This window comes from Cotesia glomerata, linkage group LG1 (genome assembly GCF_020080835.1).
Source record: "Cotesia glomerata isolate CgM1 linkage group LG1, MPM_Cglom_v2.3, whole genome shotgun sequence".
Lineage (NCBI taxonomy): Eukaryota > Metazoa > Arthropoda > Insecta > Hymenoptera > Braconidae > Cotesia > Cotesia glomerata.
The window spans coordinates 28,388,002-28,408,986 of NC_058158.1; the positions used below are offsets into that span (position 1 = coordinate 28,388,002).

General features: G+C 28.8%; 1 protein-coding gene across 1 annotated transcript in view; it reads right to left on the reverse strand.

Moving 5' to 3' along the window:
* LOC123275225 (protein turtle homolog B-like) overlaps positions 1–20,985 on the reverse strand; it is a 333,309-nt gene that overhangs the window by 203,512 nt on the left and 108,812 nt on the right. The window contains exon 4 of the mRNA XM_044743196.1: positions 13,110–13,315. Within this exon, the coding sequence (XP_044599131.1) occupies positions 13,110–13,315 (206 nt within the window). The remainder of the gene's footprint in view (positions 1–13,109; positions 13,316–20,985) is intronic.

Sequence of the window (20,985 nt, forward strand, 5' to 3'; positions counted from 1 at the left end):
TCTTGAATCAAGACGAAAAATTCTTGAATCAAGTAAAATTTCCTTAAATCAAGAAAAATTTATTAGTTCAAGAATTTTTCTACTCAAATCAAGATTAAATTCTTCAAAATTATATACTTAAGTCAAGAACATTTTTTTTTCTATGTATATAAAAATGGTGATAATAGACTCCAAAACATTAATATTTAGGATTTAACTTTAAAAATAATTTTTTTATGTGATTTTTAACTTGAATCAATTTTATAAGCTGTCACCATATACGTAATACAACCATACATACTCGATAGAAGGTACTTTACTCATACAGTACGATAATAAACCATCAAACCGATTATACAAAGTATTTCGAGCTTATATCGTAATAAGATATCTTATTCTTAGAGTATAAAAAGCGATTGCAAAATGAAAAGTCACTCTTTGCCCTTACTGCACTGAACGTTTTCAATAGATTTATTCAAGTATCAGTAGATTTTCTCACTGATTAATTTCATAACAATTAACGAAGAAGTGGTTCTCAAAATTAATCAATGCAACCTCAAGGATTCAAGTCAGATAAGAGGAGTCGTAGAGTATATAAAGCAGTGAAAAGTTTAACAAACTAAATGGATAATGTCTAAATCAATAATGAACTTAGCATTGCCATAAATTTTCCAACAAAATCGTTCGTTGGCTTTCTTATCGTTTCAAATCGACTTCTGGTACGCTGCCAAGAAGTGAATGACTTCCGACTGTCGATGTTACGGATTCTACAGTACGCGGATTTTCCATTGGAACAAGTTGTTTCAGTTTAATGGCCGACCGACGGCTTAAATTGTGTTAAAGATGTCAATGTCGAAAGGATGAGTTTCCTCAGGAAGTACAACAGAGTAGGACGACGACGAAGTCTGTGACTTGATTGTATTAGTAGATGCTAAGAGAAAGAAGGATTCACTTACCTAATATAAGGTTTATATTTATTCTGAGATCTGCAATCAATAAATTCCCAATTACCATCAGTTATTATGACTACACTAAAAACTGTGTAATTTGCAGAGGTGGGGAGTTTTCAGCTATCAACTCAATCGAGAAGAAAAAATTTTATTAAATCTCTATCTCTAATAGAAATAAAAAAAAAACAATAACGGCTCAAATCATTGAAATGCGTCAAATGTTGATACGTTTCAGCGAAATCGAATCAACTTTACTAAATAAAAAATGATAGACTTAAATTTATACGGTAGATTAAATACTACTCTTTACATTTTTTTTGTTTTATCAATTTATCGAATTATCGAGATGCTAAGTACAATTTTATTCATAGTGTAAATTTATTACAATTACATTGTTATTTAAAAAATATAATTTATTCAACTGTAAGGTATTTAAATGAACTTTTCATATTGATTTTGACCATTTATTTCCAAATAAAATTTTTTATTTTTTCATCAGAATAATCAAATGCGATTTTGTTACAGTATCAACAGACGAAATCTACACTGATACAAAAATCACGTACAAGTCACGATTTTATAAATACCCAAGTCTTGAATGATTATTTTTGTTCAAGGATCGTCACAAACAATTGAAAAAATATCCTAGAAGTTAAATCCTTTGCATTTTAAAAAAATCATATTTTTGTATTACACGGATAGAATTAAACGTTAAAATTCACATCTAGTTGTAGAGTTTTATTGTAGAGTATTTTTTCTTATTTGACTCGATAGGAATTAATACTACTTAGGTTATTGAATGAATAATCTCAATTTAAGTATCTAACAACTATATAGTTGAATCCACAGATTCGGTAGAATCTGGCGCCAAGTTCCATTCAAATCCGTTGTAAACGGAGCGCGAGACTACCGACTATGTTTACTGTAAGCAGAATGGTTTTTTGAGGTTGCGAAATTTTATTTAATTCTACGGTACTTTTTTTACCCAATTTGTTTATCATAACAGTAATTCATAATTTATTTCACCGTATTAATTAATTATATTCACTTATAACAATTTATTTACTTGAAATTATTAAATTTTATCAGCACATACTATAGCTCGCTCACAAATTTCGATCCTGACTTTTTTTGATGGAGAAAGGTCAGCGCCACAGACTAGATAAAATAAAAATATGTAGTAATCCTCCTATAGATACGTAACTACAGTTAAAAAAAGTAATTCACAGCTTACATTTACGGCCGCCAGGGTGGACTGGAATTATATCTACATAAACTGTAGCTTCAAGGGGATAGTTTGCAGTAAAAAATGCTGCCAACGCGAGATTTAAGTTGGTACCAATTGTAAATTTTTATTATAATTACAAAAAATACTAAAATCCGAACAAAAACAGTTTCACTGTAAAAAAAAATCGCGCCAAGTCCACGTTCATAAGACTATTAGGAAAAAAAAATTTTTTTTTCTTTACAAAATGATACAAAATAAAAAAATTAAAAAATCCAAGTAGCCGATATGATTGTTTATGATTTTCGGAAATTAAAAAAAATCTTATTGTAAATTTAAAAATTTTAAAAAAATTTTAGAACGTACTTGGTGTGCGTCATTGTGTATTTCAATTTTTTTAAAGTCCTAGTAAATAGATTTTACGAATTTCATCAAAAGTAAAATATTTTACAACCACGCACACTAAATACGTTCTAAAATTTTTTTTTTAATTTTTAAATTTACAATGAGATTTTTTTTAATTTCCGAAAATCATAAATAATCATATCGGTTACTTGGATTTTTTAATTTTTTTATTTTGTATCATTTTGTAAAGAAATAAAAATTTTTTTTTCCTAATAGTCTTATGAACGTGGACTTGGCGCGATTTTTTTTTACAGTGAAACTGTTTTTGTTCGGATATACTATTCTTGAAATAAACAAGAGCTGATAAATTTTATTTTTGAACATCATCAATAATATAAACGATATTATCTAATATAAATATTGTCCATCAGAATTAATTTTCTAAATTAGAAATTGAAAATTATTCATTTTATTATCAACTTTATAATTTTCAAAAAGATATTTACAATACGGATAATTGAGAGATGGTAACTGTTTTCATCATAAAGTACGATAGTTATCATCTAAGCTAAAATTGAAATTTCATATAAAAAATCATTATCCTCAAAAGTAATTGTTACCATCCTCAATAATGACTAAGGTGAAAGCCCCAATAGATGATCACGTACCAGTATATGATCACTCAAGTATTTGTATACTTATATTCACAAATATAGGGTATACAAATACATGGAGTGATCATATACTGGTACATGATCATCTATTGGGGCTTTTACCTTACTAGATTTTAAATAAAAATATTATGATACTTTATTATTGAAATTTTACTACTAATTGAGATGATGAACCCTAAAAATTTCGTGTTGTAGCTAATCCAATTTAATTTTCTCTATATATACATTAAAAATGTAATTAGTATTTTTTTTTTTGCATAATAAAATTTGTACTCTATTATTTATACAGAATAAGCTTTTTCGAATTGCATGGAATAAATAGTTTATTAACCCAGAGTATTTTATGAAGTTATAAAATGTATTCATATATATTTCCCGTAATGAAAATAATAATAATTAAAATCACTCGAAAGTTTGCTTAAATTACTGTTAATGGATTATGATACACTACGTTCTATTATATACTATAAAATTGAAATAAATGCACCATAAAATTTTAATCTGTGCATGTTAATAGCAAATTTTTTAGTACGTTGATGAATGCATAAATTTATAATAATGACAAATGGTTCTAGTGGTGAGTTAACGAGATTTCTAACTCTTAGACTATTAACCGGAGAATAGTTTAGAACTATTAAATTCTTAACGTTGAAAATAATCAACACAACGCAAAACTTTTAAACAAGCTGAAGATACGGAATTTGTAATAATAAATGTTGAATAATTGAATTTAAAAATACAGAACAATTATAAATAACTTGAGTACGCACAAGAATTTCAATTACTGTCATATATGTCCTTTAACACAGCGTGTAACAGATGCCATGAAGGAGTTTTTTTAGCCGAAATTACCGTCTATCAAGCTATATGATATGTTGTACAAGTATAAATTAAAAGCCAAAATTGAAAACGTGCCGTGAAAAAATTTTTTTAAATGAGTACATATATGCTCTGATACGGTATGATTTCTCTATCAGACTGGGCCAAAAAAATTTTTATTTTTTTAAGATATATCAAAACTTTTATTTTCAAATGGGAAAACGAAACAAAAAATATCTTAAAAGTTTGAGTTCTTAATATTAATATTAATATAAAGAAGTATATTATCGCAATTTCTTGAACAAAGTTACTTATTTCTAATTTTAAAATCATCTACACAGTAAAAAATTTTGCGTCATTGCGTCAAAAAACTTAGTGTTAAAAATTTTTTTGTTATATATTTAACATTTTTATGTGTAAATTTAACATTTATTCTGTTAAATCAACACAAAAAAGTGTTAAATATTTAACATAAAAATTTTTAACACAAAATTTCTTGACGCAAAGACGCAAAATTTTTTACTGTGTAACCAAAAATTTTAAACGGTATTAAGTTTTGAAGAAAATTAAACGTTCTATAAAAAAGGTTAGATTAAATATTTCCGTTAAACAAGCCGTATCTATGTAATAAGGTATTGAATATTGATCTGATTTGACGATTTGATTTTAGAACTTTGGAATTGTATTATCAAAAAAAAAAAAAAAAAAAAAATCAAGCAGAAAAAACCGATAAAAAATTTTGGGAAAAATAGAAAGTCTTACAAAAAGGTCTCATAATAATTTTTGATAAATCATCCACTTCAAAATTTATTCAGAATTGGAGGAATAAATAATTAATTACTCATTATTTTGTTTATTATTCACTTTTTTCGACTTTATTGATCACTTTAAAATTCTATACCATGAATAACATCTGTTTATAATTAAAATTACTAATATTTCATAAGATTGATGATATATCAGAATGCATTTTCGATTAAAAGCTCTTTTCTTTATAAAATTTAATTTTTGTTGGTCTTTATTGATTTTAAACGATCAAATAGTTATTTTTATGATTATTGTCATGTTTTATGAATAAAAGTCATCCAAAAGAATAATCCAACATTTTCTTCTAATTCAAAGGGTTATTAGAAGCAACATTGAACCAGTTCTTATAGTAAACAAGTTTAAAGTATCTCTTGTCTTAGACTCAGAAAATGTTTTTACCTTCAACTCCACAAATCTCATCTTACAAAATCCTTTGCTCTTTGATGCAAGATCTCGCTATGTTTTTGCTGAAATTATTTGATACGTAAACATGAAATGCGATTTTATAAGAGTAATTCATGTTCCGTGAGAGAATAATTCTGATTCGAGTTTGTTTTCATCATCTAGCATTAAAAAGAGATTTGTTTGCGTATCTTGGATTAAGCTTGAGATAATATTAATGAATAATTAATCGACTGACACAGTAGATGAACTCATAAGGAAATTCCGTTTCTTAAAACATAGATTTTAATTTGTATAAATATTTAAATTAATGAAATTATAACGTTAATTCCTCCGTTTTCTACACAGTTATAATTATATTAACACGAAATCGGAAAACTAGTTTACGTAATTGTAAGACTGTTTCTGCCACTGCGGAATTATATAAAGACTCTGTAATGAAATAACTAAGTGAATTTCGTTGCGGAAATTTTTATAGGTCACATTTATTTCTCAGTGTCCCTGATCTTTAGTAGTTAAAACAAAAAAAATTATCAAAACCTATTTACACTAATTTTACAACGTTGTATTATTACTGCAACATTTGATTCCAAAAATAATTCATGTTACTTTGAGGTATACGTTATTTGCCAAGTTCAGATTAATTTTGCGGTAGCTGCCGAGAATTATTAAAAATTCAAACCTCCGATGGTAGTTAGAATTCTTTCGGATTCGTATCGAGTTCAAAACTTTACTGTAAAAAATTTTTTAGACCCGGTATAGTGTAAATAAGTCGGTGTAAAAATTAGACCAAATGCCGTGTTAAATTTAGGGGGTATGAATTAAATATTTTTACACCGTCAACCGTGTGAATGTATAATTCACGTGATTTTGCATTAAGAACTTGAATATTGACTCTACACGATGAAAAATTTATGGTAATCTCCAATTGTCAAATTGTGTGGGCGCAGCCATTTGTATTTGTAATCATGTTTTTAACTCATCTGAGATTCTTACACTGTGAAAAATTTGCGGAGTGAACGCGGAGTGAATGAAGAGTGAATGATTGTTAATTGATTCACTCCTAGCGGAAGTGATATTTACTCTGAGAAAGAGTTAATTTTTATTAATAATAAAATTCACTCCGCATTCACTCCCAAAATAAATGAATTTAGAAATAAATAAATTTTTGTAAATAAAATATATTTATAAACCCTTTTTATATTTAATTATTAAAAATTTAATTTATTATTTTTAATAATATTTCATTTTAATTATTATTATAATGTTTTTATTTATTTTTTTGTTATAAATTAATTATAATTAAAAATTGTAAAAAAAAAAATATGTAGATATATATGTCGGAGAAATACTGGTTTGGGCATTATTGGAGTCCTTTGGATCATTTTCAGCCATCTTTATTTATTTCACAATAATCAAATATAACAAAGACTTTGATTTGGAATATAACGTACACTAACTCGTACAAATAATAAATTTAATTACAAATATTTTACTACGATTGATATAACAGTTAAAGACGTTAGGGAAATAAGACCGAGAACGAATCCGGGGTCAGCAGGATGTATGCGATCTTTACTTGATCAATGCTCAACGAGAACTACTGTTCCAAGTACCCTAAGTACTTATTCACTCAAAAATATTTCGACAGCCCTCATTGTCTGTCGATATTTCTAACTATATACTTTACTTCTATCCTGTGACCTCGGCTACGTTTGGTGACCATTGTCACTCGGACTCAAGCCCATCGCCATAACCATAAAATTATAATCGGCTTAAGTTATAAATAATTATTAAATATTCTATGCTTTACAATTTTGCTTGAAACTAACAGACAAACTAAAATATTGGGAATTTCCCTATCTCTAGGAAAACCCAGCTCGATATTATCTCCGACAGATATATACTACCGGACCCGACAGACGTTGTCATGTACACACGTCTTAAATTTAGAAATTTTAGGAATGAGCTTGTATAGTTAAAAACATCATTAGTTAACAATATGCAATGGGCATTTTTCAATAATTAACATTTTCGTAAATATAAGCCCATTCTGATTTTATACTCATCAAGAGCTTTCATTTGAGTACCCACATGCATTTTTGAAATATTTTATATATTTATCGATTTCACAAATACCATATATATAAAATATATAAAAAATGTTATGTGGGTACTCAAATGAAAGAACTCGATGAGTGTAACATCGGGATGAGCTTATATCTTTCGAAACTTCAATAATTAAGAAATGACATTGTATCTTGTCAACTAATGATATTTTTAAAGATATGAGCTCATCCCGATGTTACACTCATCAAGACCTTCCATTTGAGTACCCACATCAATTTTTCATATATTTTATATATTTATATATATTATATATATGTATATATGAAAAATATATCAAAAATGCATGTGGGTACTAAAATGAAAGCTCTTGATGAGTGTAACATCGGAATGAGCTTATATCGTTAAAAACATCATTAGTTGACAAAATACATTATCATTCGTTAATTATTAACATTTTCATAAATATAATTCCATTATGATTTTATACTCATCGAGACCTTTCATTTGAGTACCCACATGAATTTTTTCATATATCTTATATATATGATATTTATAAAATATATGAAAAGTGAATGTTGGTAGTCAAGATCAACAATAATTTATAAATAAAAAATTAGGAAAACGGTTGACCCTGAAGGCCATCCCTGCAACTTTCCGCTAATTCCATACTTAGACGCTTAAAATTGCACCAATGACGTTTTTGAGCTCTTCGAGCTCAAAAATACAATTTATGGGTTATTTTGAGCTCTCCGAGCTCAAAGAGATTGCTTTCCTATGCTTTAAAGCTCTTCGAGCTGAAAAGTCTGATAGAGATTTGATGACACTATTTTTTGAATTTTTAAACCGCAATAACTTTTGAATGAATAAACCAATTTTTACACGGTTAGAAGCGTTCGACGCAGTTTTTTAAGCCTCACAAAGAATCTTAAATTTTGAATTGATCGCGCTAGAAATTTTGGAGTAATTCCGAAAAAACACTTTTTTCGGTTTTCTTTCGTTCACGATATCTCTCGAACGAATCAACCGATTTTGACCGGACTGGTGGCGATCGATGTGGTTTTTTGAGGTTAAAAGCTGATTAGTTTTTGGAATTGAACCTTTAAGCCGTTTAAAAGTTATTCCAAAAAAACCACATTTGAAAAAAAATTTTTTTCAGTTTTTTTAAGATTTATCAAAATCTATTGATCTGAATCGGTCCAAATAGTTTTCAAAATCTAAGTTCGGTCAAGCCCTTTCGAATGGCACCAACCGCGATGAAATCGGTCAAGCCGTTCAAAAGTTATAAGCGGTTCACATACTTTCACACACACACACACACACACACACACACACACACACACACACACACACACACACACACACACACACACACACACACACACACATACATACATACATACATACAGACACCGTGACAACCTCGCGGGGATAGTCAGGGAAGCTTCCTGTGACCTTCAAACGTTGAGATCTGATGAAAACTCGATTTTTGCAAAATGGGATGAAAACAATAACTTCCCGATTTTCGAAAATCTTCAATTTTCTTAGCGGGAAGTTAAAAATTTATTAAATAAACATTTTCTTGTGGACTGAATTGTGAATCTAAACCATTCTGGAATCCACCGGAAGACACACAAAAAATTTCATTAAAATCGGTCCAGCCGTTTAGGAGGAGTTCAGTGACAAACACACGCACATAAGAAATATATATATAAATAAAGATTAATTTTCAGATTTTTTTTGTAGAACGAAAATTCATCCTTATTTTATCTGTTTTAAAAACTACGAACGCGGATGTTTTTCGGAGTGAAATTCGAAATCACTCGCGAAATTATTAAAAGAATAACTTTTTTAATTAAGTGAGTACTCAAATAAAAGGTCTCAATGAGTGTAATATCGAGATGAGCTTATATCTTTAAAAATATCATTAGTTGACAAGATACAATGTCATTTCTTAATTATTGACATTTTTAAAGACAAACTCATTTCTATGTTAAACTTATCGAGGCCTTTTATTTGAGTACCCACGTTAATTTTTCATATTTTATATATATATATATATATATATATCTATATATATATAGGAGACTTTCTATAGATATAGATAGTCACTCATCACGATATCTCTGGAACTATAAGACCTAGAGACTTGAAATTTGGTAGGAATATTCCTTTCGCCGAGTAGAGGTCAGCTAAGAACGGATTTTACGAAATTTCATCGACAAGGGGGTTGCAGGGGGCGTTAACAATGAAAAATTCCCGTTTTAAACCATAGCTCCTATCGACTCCAAATTTAGTAGGAATGTTCAGTAAGAAATGTAGAAATAATCTATAAATAAATATTACAATATCTCACCCTACAGAGGGTTGCGGGGTGGGTATTAACAATGAAAATTTTTAATTTTCAAGCTATAGCTCCTACAGACTCCAAATTTTGTAGAAATTTTCTGTAAGTGATATAAAAATAATTTATGAACGAATTTTACGATATCCTACCCCACAGAGGATTGCGGGGGTGGGTATCAACAATGAAAATTTTTAATTTTCAAGCTATAGCTCCTACAGACTCTAAATTAGGTAGGAATTTTCTGTTAGAGATGTAGAAATAATATTCGAATGAATTTTAAGATAGCTCACCTCACAGGAGTTTGCGGGGGTGGGTGTTAACAATTAAAATTTTTAATTTCCAAGCTATAGCTTCTATAAGCTCGAAATTTAGTAGAAATCTTCTATATGTGATATAGAAATTATCTAAGAACGGATTTTACAACGATCGAATCAACTCCAATAATGATCGCGGGAGTGGGTGTTTAGAGATCGTCTCAAAATGGATTTCAATGAAGTTTACTTCCGATAGGAATTGTAGGGGTGGGTGTTAAAATCTAAAATTTTCATTTTCAAACTGTAACTCCTAAAGACTCCGAATTCGGTGAGAATCTTCGTGTATGATGTCAAATTCAGCTAAGAATGAATTTTATCAAATTCCAACCCCAAAAAGGGATCACGGGGGCGTTAATAATGAAAACTTTCCGTTTGTAAAATATAGCTCTTATATAGACTCCAAATTTAGTAAGAATCTTCTATATATGATTTAGAAATAATTTAAGAGCGGGTTTTATGACAAATCACCCCGAATAAGGATTGCGGGGGTGGGTGTTGACAATAAAAAATCTTAATTTCTGAAATATAGCTTCTAAAAGCTATAAATTTGATAGGAATCTTTTATATGTCATGTAGAAATCATCTCATAACGGATTTTAGTAAATTCTACTTCTGACAGGGATTGCGGGGGTGGGTGTTAGAATTTCAAATTTCCATTTCCAAACTGTAACTTCTACAAACTCGAAATTAGGTAGGAATCTTTTATTTGTCATGAGGAGATCATCTCAAAGTAGATTCCAAAGAATTCTACTTCCGATAGGGATTGCGGGGGTGGGTGTTAAAATCTAAAACTTGAATTTCCAAACTGTAACTTCTGCAGACTCTAAATTTGGTAGGAATCTTTTTGTACGATGTCAAATTCAGCTGAGAATGGATTTTCTCGAATTCTAAATCCAAAAGGGATTGCGGGGGCATTAACAATGAAAATCTCTCATTTCCAATCAATAGTTTCTATGGACTCGAAGTTTTGTTGGAATCTTTTATTTATAATGTAGAAATCATCTCGAATAGGATTTTACGAAATTCCTCCCCTACATAGGAGTGCGGGAGTGACAATTGTCAAAAAATTCATATTCTTCGAATACAGTTCCTACAGATATAAAATTTGATAGAATCTTAAGAGAAACAGGCAATTACCGGGATGGCCTCCAAGTTCAACGGATTGAATATTTTGCTTTCTTAATAATTATATTTTCTTTCAACAATCGTCTCTTTGGCAGCGGCGAAAAAGTCATTGTAAGGTTTTCAAAATTTAATATTACATGTAGCTATTCGGTCAACGGACTAAGAATTTTACATATATACATTTTATTTTTATTGATCACATAATCGATAAATTGTTCTTATTACGGGATCGCAGGAATATAACAGATTAAAATCAATGCATGTTCTAAACACTTGAGGTATGGAAAAGAAATTTGGCTACTTATTATAAGAAAATTTATAAAAACCATGCACAAATAATTTTCTATGAATAATTGATGTCACGGAGGAATTTTTAATCAAAGGCAAAATTAGTCGCACTTTAAGCTAGAAAGATTTCAACTACAATTATGAGACCTGCAATAACTTTAACTGAAACTTTCAATGCTCATTTCAAATTTTTTTCTTCGTGTCAATTGATATTCATTTTTGGAAGAAAGATACAGGAATGTTATAGTGATTGCACATTGAAAGTTACAATGCATTTTAGCTAGAATAATCGGATAAAAAATACAGGCCAATCCGATGGAATTTGGAATCTGTGCAAGTCAAAACAATACTCCAATTAAATTTCAAGTCTAGATCTAAAAATACAATTCTATAAAGTGCCCAGCGGAGTGGGCGGGTAACAGCTAGTATATATATATTTGAATTATTTAAAATATATCAATATAATAAAATTATATAATAATATAATTAATATCACGATAGTAATCATTACTATCGGGATGATACTGATGGTACGAGTTATTATTGCAAGATTTTAACCAATAACATGAAAGTGAATAATATTTTAATTATCATCAGGAATAGTAATCACTAGAAATATAAATTGTGTGCTGTACGCGCGCGCTCTAATTCTAAACCAATAAGGAATCAGGGTCCATTCGTTCGATTAGTTTCGAAAATTTCGATACTAAACTAGCTTCACTTTAGTCATCAATTTTATATTATAGGATTAAAAATGAATGATGATAATCGTTACTATAATCTTCTCAGCGTATAAATTGTTAAATTGTTTACAGTAAAATATATATATCTATATATATATATATATAATCGAGATAAATAATTATAAAAATATTAAAATATTCAACAAACTATATAATATACAAATAATATTAATATAGTTATTAATTCAGGATAAAAATTAAGTAATTAAAAATATTCATTGATCAAATGTAGTTCATTAAACAAAAATATATCGAATAACACGCAATGGTGTAAAAAAAGGTAGATTACACCGTGTAATCTACTTTGACGTTCAGTAATTTTTAAAAGAGTTAGCTTATCAAAAAATCATAAGAAACTTTCTTTTGTGGAGCATTTAATTTTCTAGAAAAAATATTTATTGACTATTATAAAATTTTTATTCATTTCAGAGAATAACATTAAATACAAAAATACTTCATGTTATTTGAGCATGATATTGTCATAGTTTGTCGAAAATTAGGAATTTATTTTGAGTTAATTATTTTCGTTTTAGGTAAAAACTAAAAATTTAAAGGGAGGCTGTATGAATAATCTGACTTGGAAAATAACGACAACCTTTATGTCCCTAATTTTCTTTTTATATAAATTACCTCACTCTTTTATGTAATAATTCTCTTTTATACTCAAGAATAACATTAAATCTTTCTCTCTAGCTAACATTCAGCGCATGAATGGGCAAAGAGTGTTTCCTGTCGCTATATAAATAAATACAATTTAGTAATAATACGAGATAAGTTTTTAAAAGTAGGAGGTAAACCTCAAAATTTAAGTCAAACTTAGTGCAGATTTCGTTTATTTCTATGTAAAAATTGATTAATAAGTTGTATTTGTTTAACATCTAGGAAATTAGCCGTGAAAAAGATTTGATCAATAGTTATTTATATAAAGTTTGCAACAATATAATAATTAAGCTAGCACAAAACAAGTTATAAACTTTTCGTGCAAGGATTGCTGTAGGTTATATAAAATAATATCTTAACTCACGTATAACAGTAAAGTTCACTTTGATGTTACGTGTAGGAGAATTTCTAAAGTCAACTCGACATCTGTATACTCCTTCATCGCTAGGCCACACCTCTTGAATTTGTAATTGGGCTGGTGATCCAAGACGAAAAGTCGCTCTACTTCCCCAGAAATTAGGTTCACTCCATAACTTAACTTTTCCTGCTTGACGATTTCGAGCATCATAACTGTAAATTTACATTTTAAATTATTTGTTAGGCATCCTTAGTTGGTTTAACTTTTTTGTGAAATGCTGGCATTCTTATTATTTATTGTTATAATATTATTATTAATATAATGTGAAGGTATACCTTTTATCGCTGAAATATTATTTATTATGAACATATTTATAAAAAAATTTTCACATCAAAAATAGTTACAAGCAAGAATAATTTATGATGTTCGTTTTTTCGGTGTTCATTTCAATTTAATTTAAATTTAATTAACCTAGCAATTGATTTTCACTGCGGAGCTTTGTGTTACAGTAATAACAAGTAGTATAACACAGTCTTCGTTCCAACAAAAAATTTCCAGTAAAAAAACGCGTTTGACAAGTTTTATCAATGTTAAAATTAAATTAAAGTTTTAGCGCCTAGCGGTCAAATGACTAGTAGATCTAAATTTAAGCCAACGGATGGACATTGCATCTTCAATATTGGTCAAGAGACATATTCTCTCTTTTACATAATTTCGATGGGGATCCACCGAACTTGAATACTAGTGAAGCTGAAAGCTTTTGTGGTATCTGTTCGAGTTATAAAGATTTTTATTAAATGAAAGAAATGAAAGAAATTAAATGAGAGTAAAGACAAACTTTGAAAAAATAAATGGGGTTGGTTGCCAAGCCAGGAATCGAACCTGGATCTCCCTGATAACATGTCAGGAGCTCTACCAGTTAAGCTACCGGGCCCCTTCCACCATCATCGTTTCTCAGTCCATACTTATACTCTCAATACCTCACTTACTTTTCCTTCATTATTTTTTCCCCCACCTAAGCTACGTACTACGATGGTAATGTGGCTTGAATTTATATCTACTAGTCATTTGACCGCTAGGCGCTAAAACTTTAATTTATTTATATATATATAATTCGGTCGCAAAAATAATAATTAAATTTGTAATAATGCCTCAAAATAAATTACTACATTACCATCAGCCCGGTCAAAATCGGTTGATTTGTTCGTGAGATATCGTTGTCGAAAAAAATTGAAAAAAATGTTTTTTTCAGAATTTCTATGAAATTTTTAGTCTGACCAGTTTACGCTCAAAGATTTTTCAAAGAACTCAAAAACTTCGTTGAATGCCGTAAACCGCGAAAAAATCGGTTAATTCATTCAAAAGTTATTGCGGTTTGAAAATTCAAAAAATAGTGTTCTATAAAACTTCCATTAGCCTTTTGAGCTCGAGGAGCTCAAAAGCACAGAACAGCGATTTATTTGAGCTCGGAAAGCTCAAAATTACACAAAAATTATATTTTTGAGCTCGAAGAGCTTAAAAAATAAGTGAATTGTTGAGCACTTAGGTATGGAGGTAGCGGGAAGTTGCAGGGATGGCCTTTAGGGTCAACCGTTTTCCTAATTTTTTTTTTTCATTTATAGCCTGATGTCAGATACATACAAATCAGGCTATATGTAGCCGAATCAGAAAATTTTTTCACGAAAGATCCTCTTCTAAAAAGTTGATAGCCAGATGTCATTTTTTCTTACGTCACTTCTGTGACTATTTTATTCGATTGTTGATTGGTCAACTGAGATAGTGGCGGGATTTTTGAAAGAATGAAGGCAAGCGAAGCAAGCGTGTTATGTCTAGTGATAAAAAACGTTAATGAGATTATAATTACATGATGAGAAAACTTGAATGTAAACAAAAAAGTTTGTAAGAATCTTTATCTCAACACATATGTATTTTTTTCTCACAAATACTACAAACGTACAGAGGATAAAATAAAAGCAACAGTCGAAGATCACTCACAAGAATTGTAAAACAACAAAAAATGTATCTAGTGACTACCTAACTCATTTTTGCAGACAACTGATGTGAACGTTTCAAAGAACCTGTTGACAATCTTTTTATCAAATTCCTTGAATTCTCCGTCAGATAAATCAACTCGGTTTACTTTTATCTTTTATTTCGAAATTCTCAGTGACATTTGATGCAGCGGAATTCAAAAAAAGAGTTTGATGGTTTTTATGGACATTGATAAATTTTTATATAGATTAGTCTATTCATATTCTTTTCATTGAATTCATATTTTATTTATTTGCATAAATCAATAAATCAATAAACAATAACAGTTCGTAAATAAAAATTTTATAATTCCGTTTCTATTCCTTTTATTAGCTTGACTCTATTATTTCGAATGCTATATTTTCTCAGTATTAACTATGGTCTTATTTGATTATATTCCTTTTGACTATCGTTATCTCAAAAATATAAAATAAAATCTCTCTAGATTCCTACTTCCCTATCTTGGTTATTAGCTACCGAGTAAACGACAAAAGAAAGCCATATAGTATATAAACCATACGCTCTTTTCCATTAGAACTACACAGCGCAAGAGTAATGTTTGTTTTATTTCAACGAGGAATTTCATTAGATAATATAAATAATATTTTTTTTTATTATATCAACGAACTCCCTTAATTTTACAAATACGTTTTTTTATTATATTTGTTTTGTAGAAAAAGAAACATTTGAATGAGTAGTACCGTAACTTGCAGGTTTTTTACTTCTTCGAAAAATTTCCTTTGAATTTAATATTACAATTTTATGCTATTATTATTATCATCATTAATTGAAGTAAACACTTAAAAAAAGGTAGCTGGCCTGGTTAATTTCGGATTTTGAGGACACAGATCAGGCTGTAAAATGAAATTTTTTTTTACTCGGTTGACCGAAAACACGTTTATTCGAGAAAAATACGCTTAAAATTTTCACAATAAAATTGATTAAAATAAAAAATAAAAAGCAAAATAATAAAAAACAGAAAACCCTGCTATAGTTTAGTGGCACCATAACTCTCAGGTGAGGAAAAAAAATACTCTAATGAAATGTATAGATAGATATACAAAAAAATCCACAGTCATATATTAGTTTTTTATAAATAATAATTTAACGACAGTGAATTGAACGCTCATATTAATTGAGAAAATCCGTTGTGTATTACTTTAGATAATAAAAAAAAAATTATTTCGGTACGATCATTTTTTCGACCAATTTCCCTGCCACATACACCCATCCATACACGGACATCCAGAAAAGATTATGTTTAATGCCATTATTTACTATGTTAAACAAAAAAATTGTTATTGAAATATATTTTATGTGGCTGACAAATTATTTGACTTGATATAAGTGTACTCATATTAACCTGTAAGTACGATATAAATAACAAAAATCAATTTCAGTTTCGAGAAAACTGTTTTTTTTTTAAATGTCGAGAGTAGAGCACAACCTTAACGCTTCGCTTATGAGGCGTGCAATATATTTTAAATATATTAAAAATGTATAAATATATAAATAATATGTATAGTAAATATATTTTTAATAACTAACTTTTGGCCGATTTTCATATATATTTTATACATTTTAAATATATTTTAGATATATTCAAGATATCTCTTAAAATACATTAATAATACATAGCTAAAAATATAAAAAAAATATATTTTGAATATATCTAAAATATATATGAAAATCGGCCAAGAGTTAGTTACTAAAAATATATTTACGATACATAATATATTTATATATTTTTTATAGATTTTTAATATATTTAAAATGTATTTTTTATGTATTTCGACGTATATTTTTTTTTTTTCATGGGGGATATAACTTCGTTGACATTTCGAATTTCAATTTAAAATTTTTACAGTATACTTAATATATTTTACTTTCGAAATAAGCAAAAAGAAAATTGTTTTTACCATTCCAAGTGACCAGACTATTAACCTTTATTATTTTAAGACTCGAATGTTTATATTTAAGTTTTATATTCAGATCGCCATTACGAAAATAAAATCAATGAGAATCCGTGATTTAAAAATAAAAATACACAGATACAAAATTCAATCAGAAAAATGATTTCACTTGACTTTTTTTGCCAACAATAAATAAAAGTATGAAATCGAAAGAAGATATTATAATGATGACAGTAGCCGAAGAAGGATATGAAACCATGCATCAAATAAAAAGTTTCAGTTTAAATAAAATGAGATACAGCTATTGCTCCACCTACAGTGAATGAGTATGTATGTGTAAATATAACTATAACTATATATTGGAGGATATCATGTGACTAAAGCTTTCCTTTTACCACGCATCAGTGAATGTATATCCTCACTCCAGTTTCTAGCTCGTATATCTTTAACTGAAAATAATAACAAATTTTAAGATTTATGAGATCTGTTCTCAATAGACTAATACATAATACATAATTCCTTGGAATTCGGAAAATATCACTTGTTCAGTTTTTTAAAGATAACTATAGTCAAGGTAATAATATTTTTATGAATAAAAGCATGTAGGTTTTATTACAGAGAGTAATAATGTTTCTCCATTCAAGCACAATTCAAGCCCGATGTAATAAAATTCAAATAAATTATCCGATCATATAATCAATTCTCCTATCATTGAATAGTAATGCGATCATCCAAGCACCTCCGGATGCTTATTTATCAAACTATACTAGATGAGAGTCTATCACGAATATAAATTACGAAGGTAAAATACACTTCAGAGTTTCTTCAGTAGTATGGAGGCAGAATTGTATTAAATAAACCAATTTTAATCCATTGTATGAGTATCTGGTGGAACATCCACAATAAATACGTAATTTAAGTATTTATTGTAAACATACCAAGAAAGGGGGATAAAACATCTGGAACGGCGATGAATTGAAGAATTAAAAAAAAAAAAATAAATAAAATCGAACGAAATTTCTAATCGGTTTATATTTTTCTAAAATTCTATGAGATAGATAGATAGATTTGCTTTATTATGCCAAGGCCTAATGGCCGAATGGCAAACTGATAAAAAATACAGACATAATTAAGGGTAAATCATATATACATATAAAAATAATGAAAAGTACACAATTAGAGTGATAATTAACAATTTTAGATATTTTTCTGACGTAAGTCATTGAAAATTTTCAGTTTATTGGCTGTCCAGTCTAAAACAACAATTTTTTTCTCTAATTATTCATAATATTTTTAGCCTGTATTCCCTCCAGGCATAAGGTAAAAGCCCTAATTATTGACGCTATAAGAGACGAAGTTATGATTTCATTTTTTTCAATCAATCAAATATAAAAATCGTTGAATTTTGTCTGTGGTAATGTCTTAAGTAATGTTTTAACTAATTAATTTCTTTTTTTAGAATGATAATCAGTAATATTAACTAATTAATTTTAAATAATTAAATAGATGATCTGGATACACCAATTATTGACGGGTTGAAAAACTGATTGATCTAAATATTGACGTACCGTAACCCCAATTATTGACGCCCCTACTGCGCATGCGTCGAATCATTTGGTTATATTATTATTTATCAAAACTTGATATAAAGTAATCAATATTATTAAAGTTAATTAATAATAATTTCCATGATAATTAATTACTATTAAAAATATAACAATTTATTCAAAAACTTATTTAACACCAAAACACGCCGAGTTATTTGACAGTTAAAAGCCTTGTATATATAATATAATCGCGTAACGTATTTTATACTAAAAAAAAAGGCGTCATAGCGCTGTTGACTAGCTGTCAATATGGGATTCACCATAAAAATTATGAACTAATTATTGACTCCCATTATTTAAATATTATAAAACATACAATTAATTTCGATTATTTAAGTTTATAAATATTTTATATATTGTTAATTAAAAAAAAAATAGATCATATAATTACATGAAAAAATTAATTTAAACTCGGCAGTTAAAAAAAATACTTTTCTAACCAAAATTGTTAAGAAAATAGACGCTCGTAAGCTGATTTAATGAATTGGTGCTAACTTTATTTTTTTTTAATAATTAATATTTAATATTTTGAACTGAAAGTGATTTTTTTCAATTTTTTAATTAATTAAAATTTAATAAAAATTTATTTGATCGTTATTCTTATTACAGATAATTAAATATATTTAAAAATAATTTAGGGTGTCAATATTTAGACCCCCGTCAATAATTGGGGCTTTTACCTTAAACAATTTATTTTCAATTCGTATCTAAATTTGTCATTAGAAAAAATCAATAATTAACAATATTGAGTAGTATCGTTATTATTAAAATTAATAGTATTTGCTATCGTAACTATTTAATTATAATCTATTCTAAGTTTAAAAAAGAATAACATAAAAAACATCATTTCAATTTAACCAATTTCCCGACTAGAATTTTAGTGAGACATGCCGAAAAATCAGTTCGGGGCGAAGTTGGCTTTCCGAACTTAGGCTAGCCCGATTCGGATCTTATTTGTTTTAAATTAGGCAAGCCGAACATTGTTATGCCAAAAGAATTCCACGATCGATGTAATCTCGTAATAGTTTGGCACTGCCTAAGTTCGGCATATCATGGATTGCCTAATTAGTACGAAATAAAGGTAACCAAAGGTTTACCGAAGTTTGGTTCACCAACCTCGTGCTCACTAAGGCAAACCTGTGGCAATACCTAAGTTCGGCATGTCATGGATTGCCTAATTAGTATGAAATAACGGTAACCAAAGGCTTACCGAAGTTTGGTTCACCAAACTCGGGCTTACTTAGGCAAACCTGTGGAAATGCCTAAGTTTGGTATATTATGGATTACCAAACTGTTATGAAATAACAGTAACCAAAGGCTTACCGAAGTTTGGTTCACCAAGTTCGGGCTCACTTCGGAAAGTCTGTGGCAATGCCTAAGTTCGGTATTTCATGGGTTGCCAAACTGTTATGAAATAACGGTAACCAAAGGTTTACCGAAACTTGGTATACCACGATCGAGCTTCTTTAGGCGAAACTGTGGCAATGTCTAAGTTCAATATGTCATGGATTGCCAAACTGGTATGAAATAACGGTAACCAAAAGCTTAATGAACAGTAACTAAAGGTATTCTGAAGCTTGATCTATCAAAATGAAACTTGACTAGGTAAGGCTGTGGCAAGTTCTCACTTAGGTATAATATCGGAATTCCTAACTCGACCGTTGCAACGGTAACCAAATGTTTGCCAAAGTGTCGGGCTCATAAGTATCTTGAGGCAAGAGGTCGCTCATCATCGGCGTAGCGTCGCGGTATGATATAGGGCTCTCGTGCGTCGGGTAGTGTTCGAGTCTCGCGTTCGACATGTAAAATTTTTAATAATTAATAATTATTAATTATAATTATTCTTAAGGCAAGTGTGAGGTAAATTTAAGTATTGTGTGTGACTAATGTATCTAACTCCATCATCTCCTTCCCCCATGACCCATAAAAACGACCAATCAAAAAAAAAACTTCTTCATAGTAAGAAAAACCCTAAAAAGCGAAAAAATGACGGAAAATATAAAAAAAATAATACTAAATAGAAAAAAAAAATTTTTTTATTTACTTAATATTTAAAAAATTTTGTCCTAAAGTCGATATTTATATTTAAAATTTAAAAAATAAATTAAAAAAAAAAAGCATTCAGTATTATTAATTTTTGCTTTATAATAAAAATAGCTAAAAACAAAGAAAGGATTCAATTTGGATTCTTCCGTGCGAATTTAGTTTCTGAATTGCTACCTAAGTAGGTAGCCAAATTCGGACCGAATGAGGCTTAGATAGTCACCAGCAAGTGTGGTTTCCAAACCACCGCCTAAGTCGGAAGTCAAGTTAGGCCCAAACTCACGACTG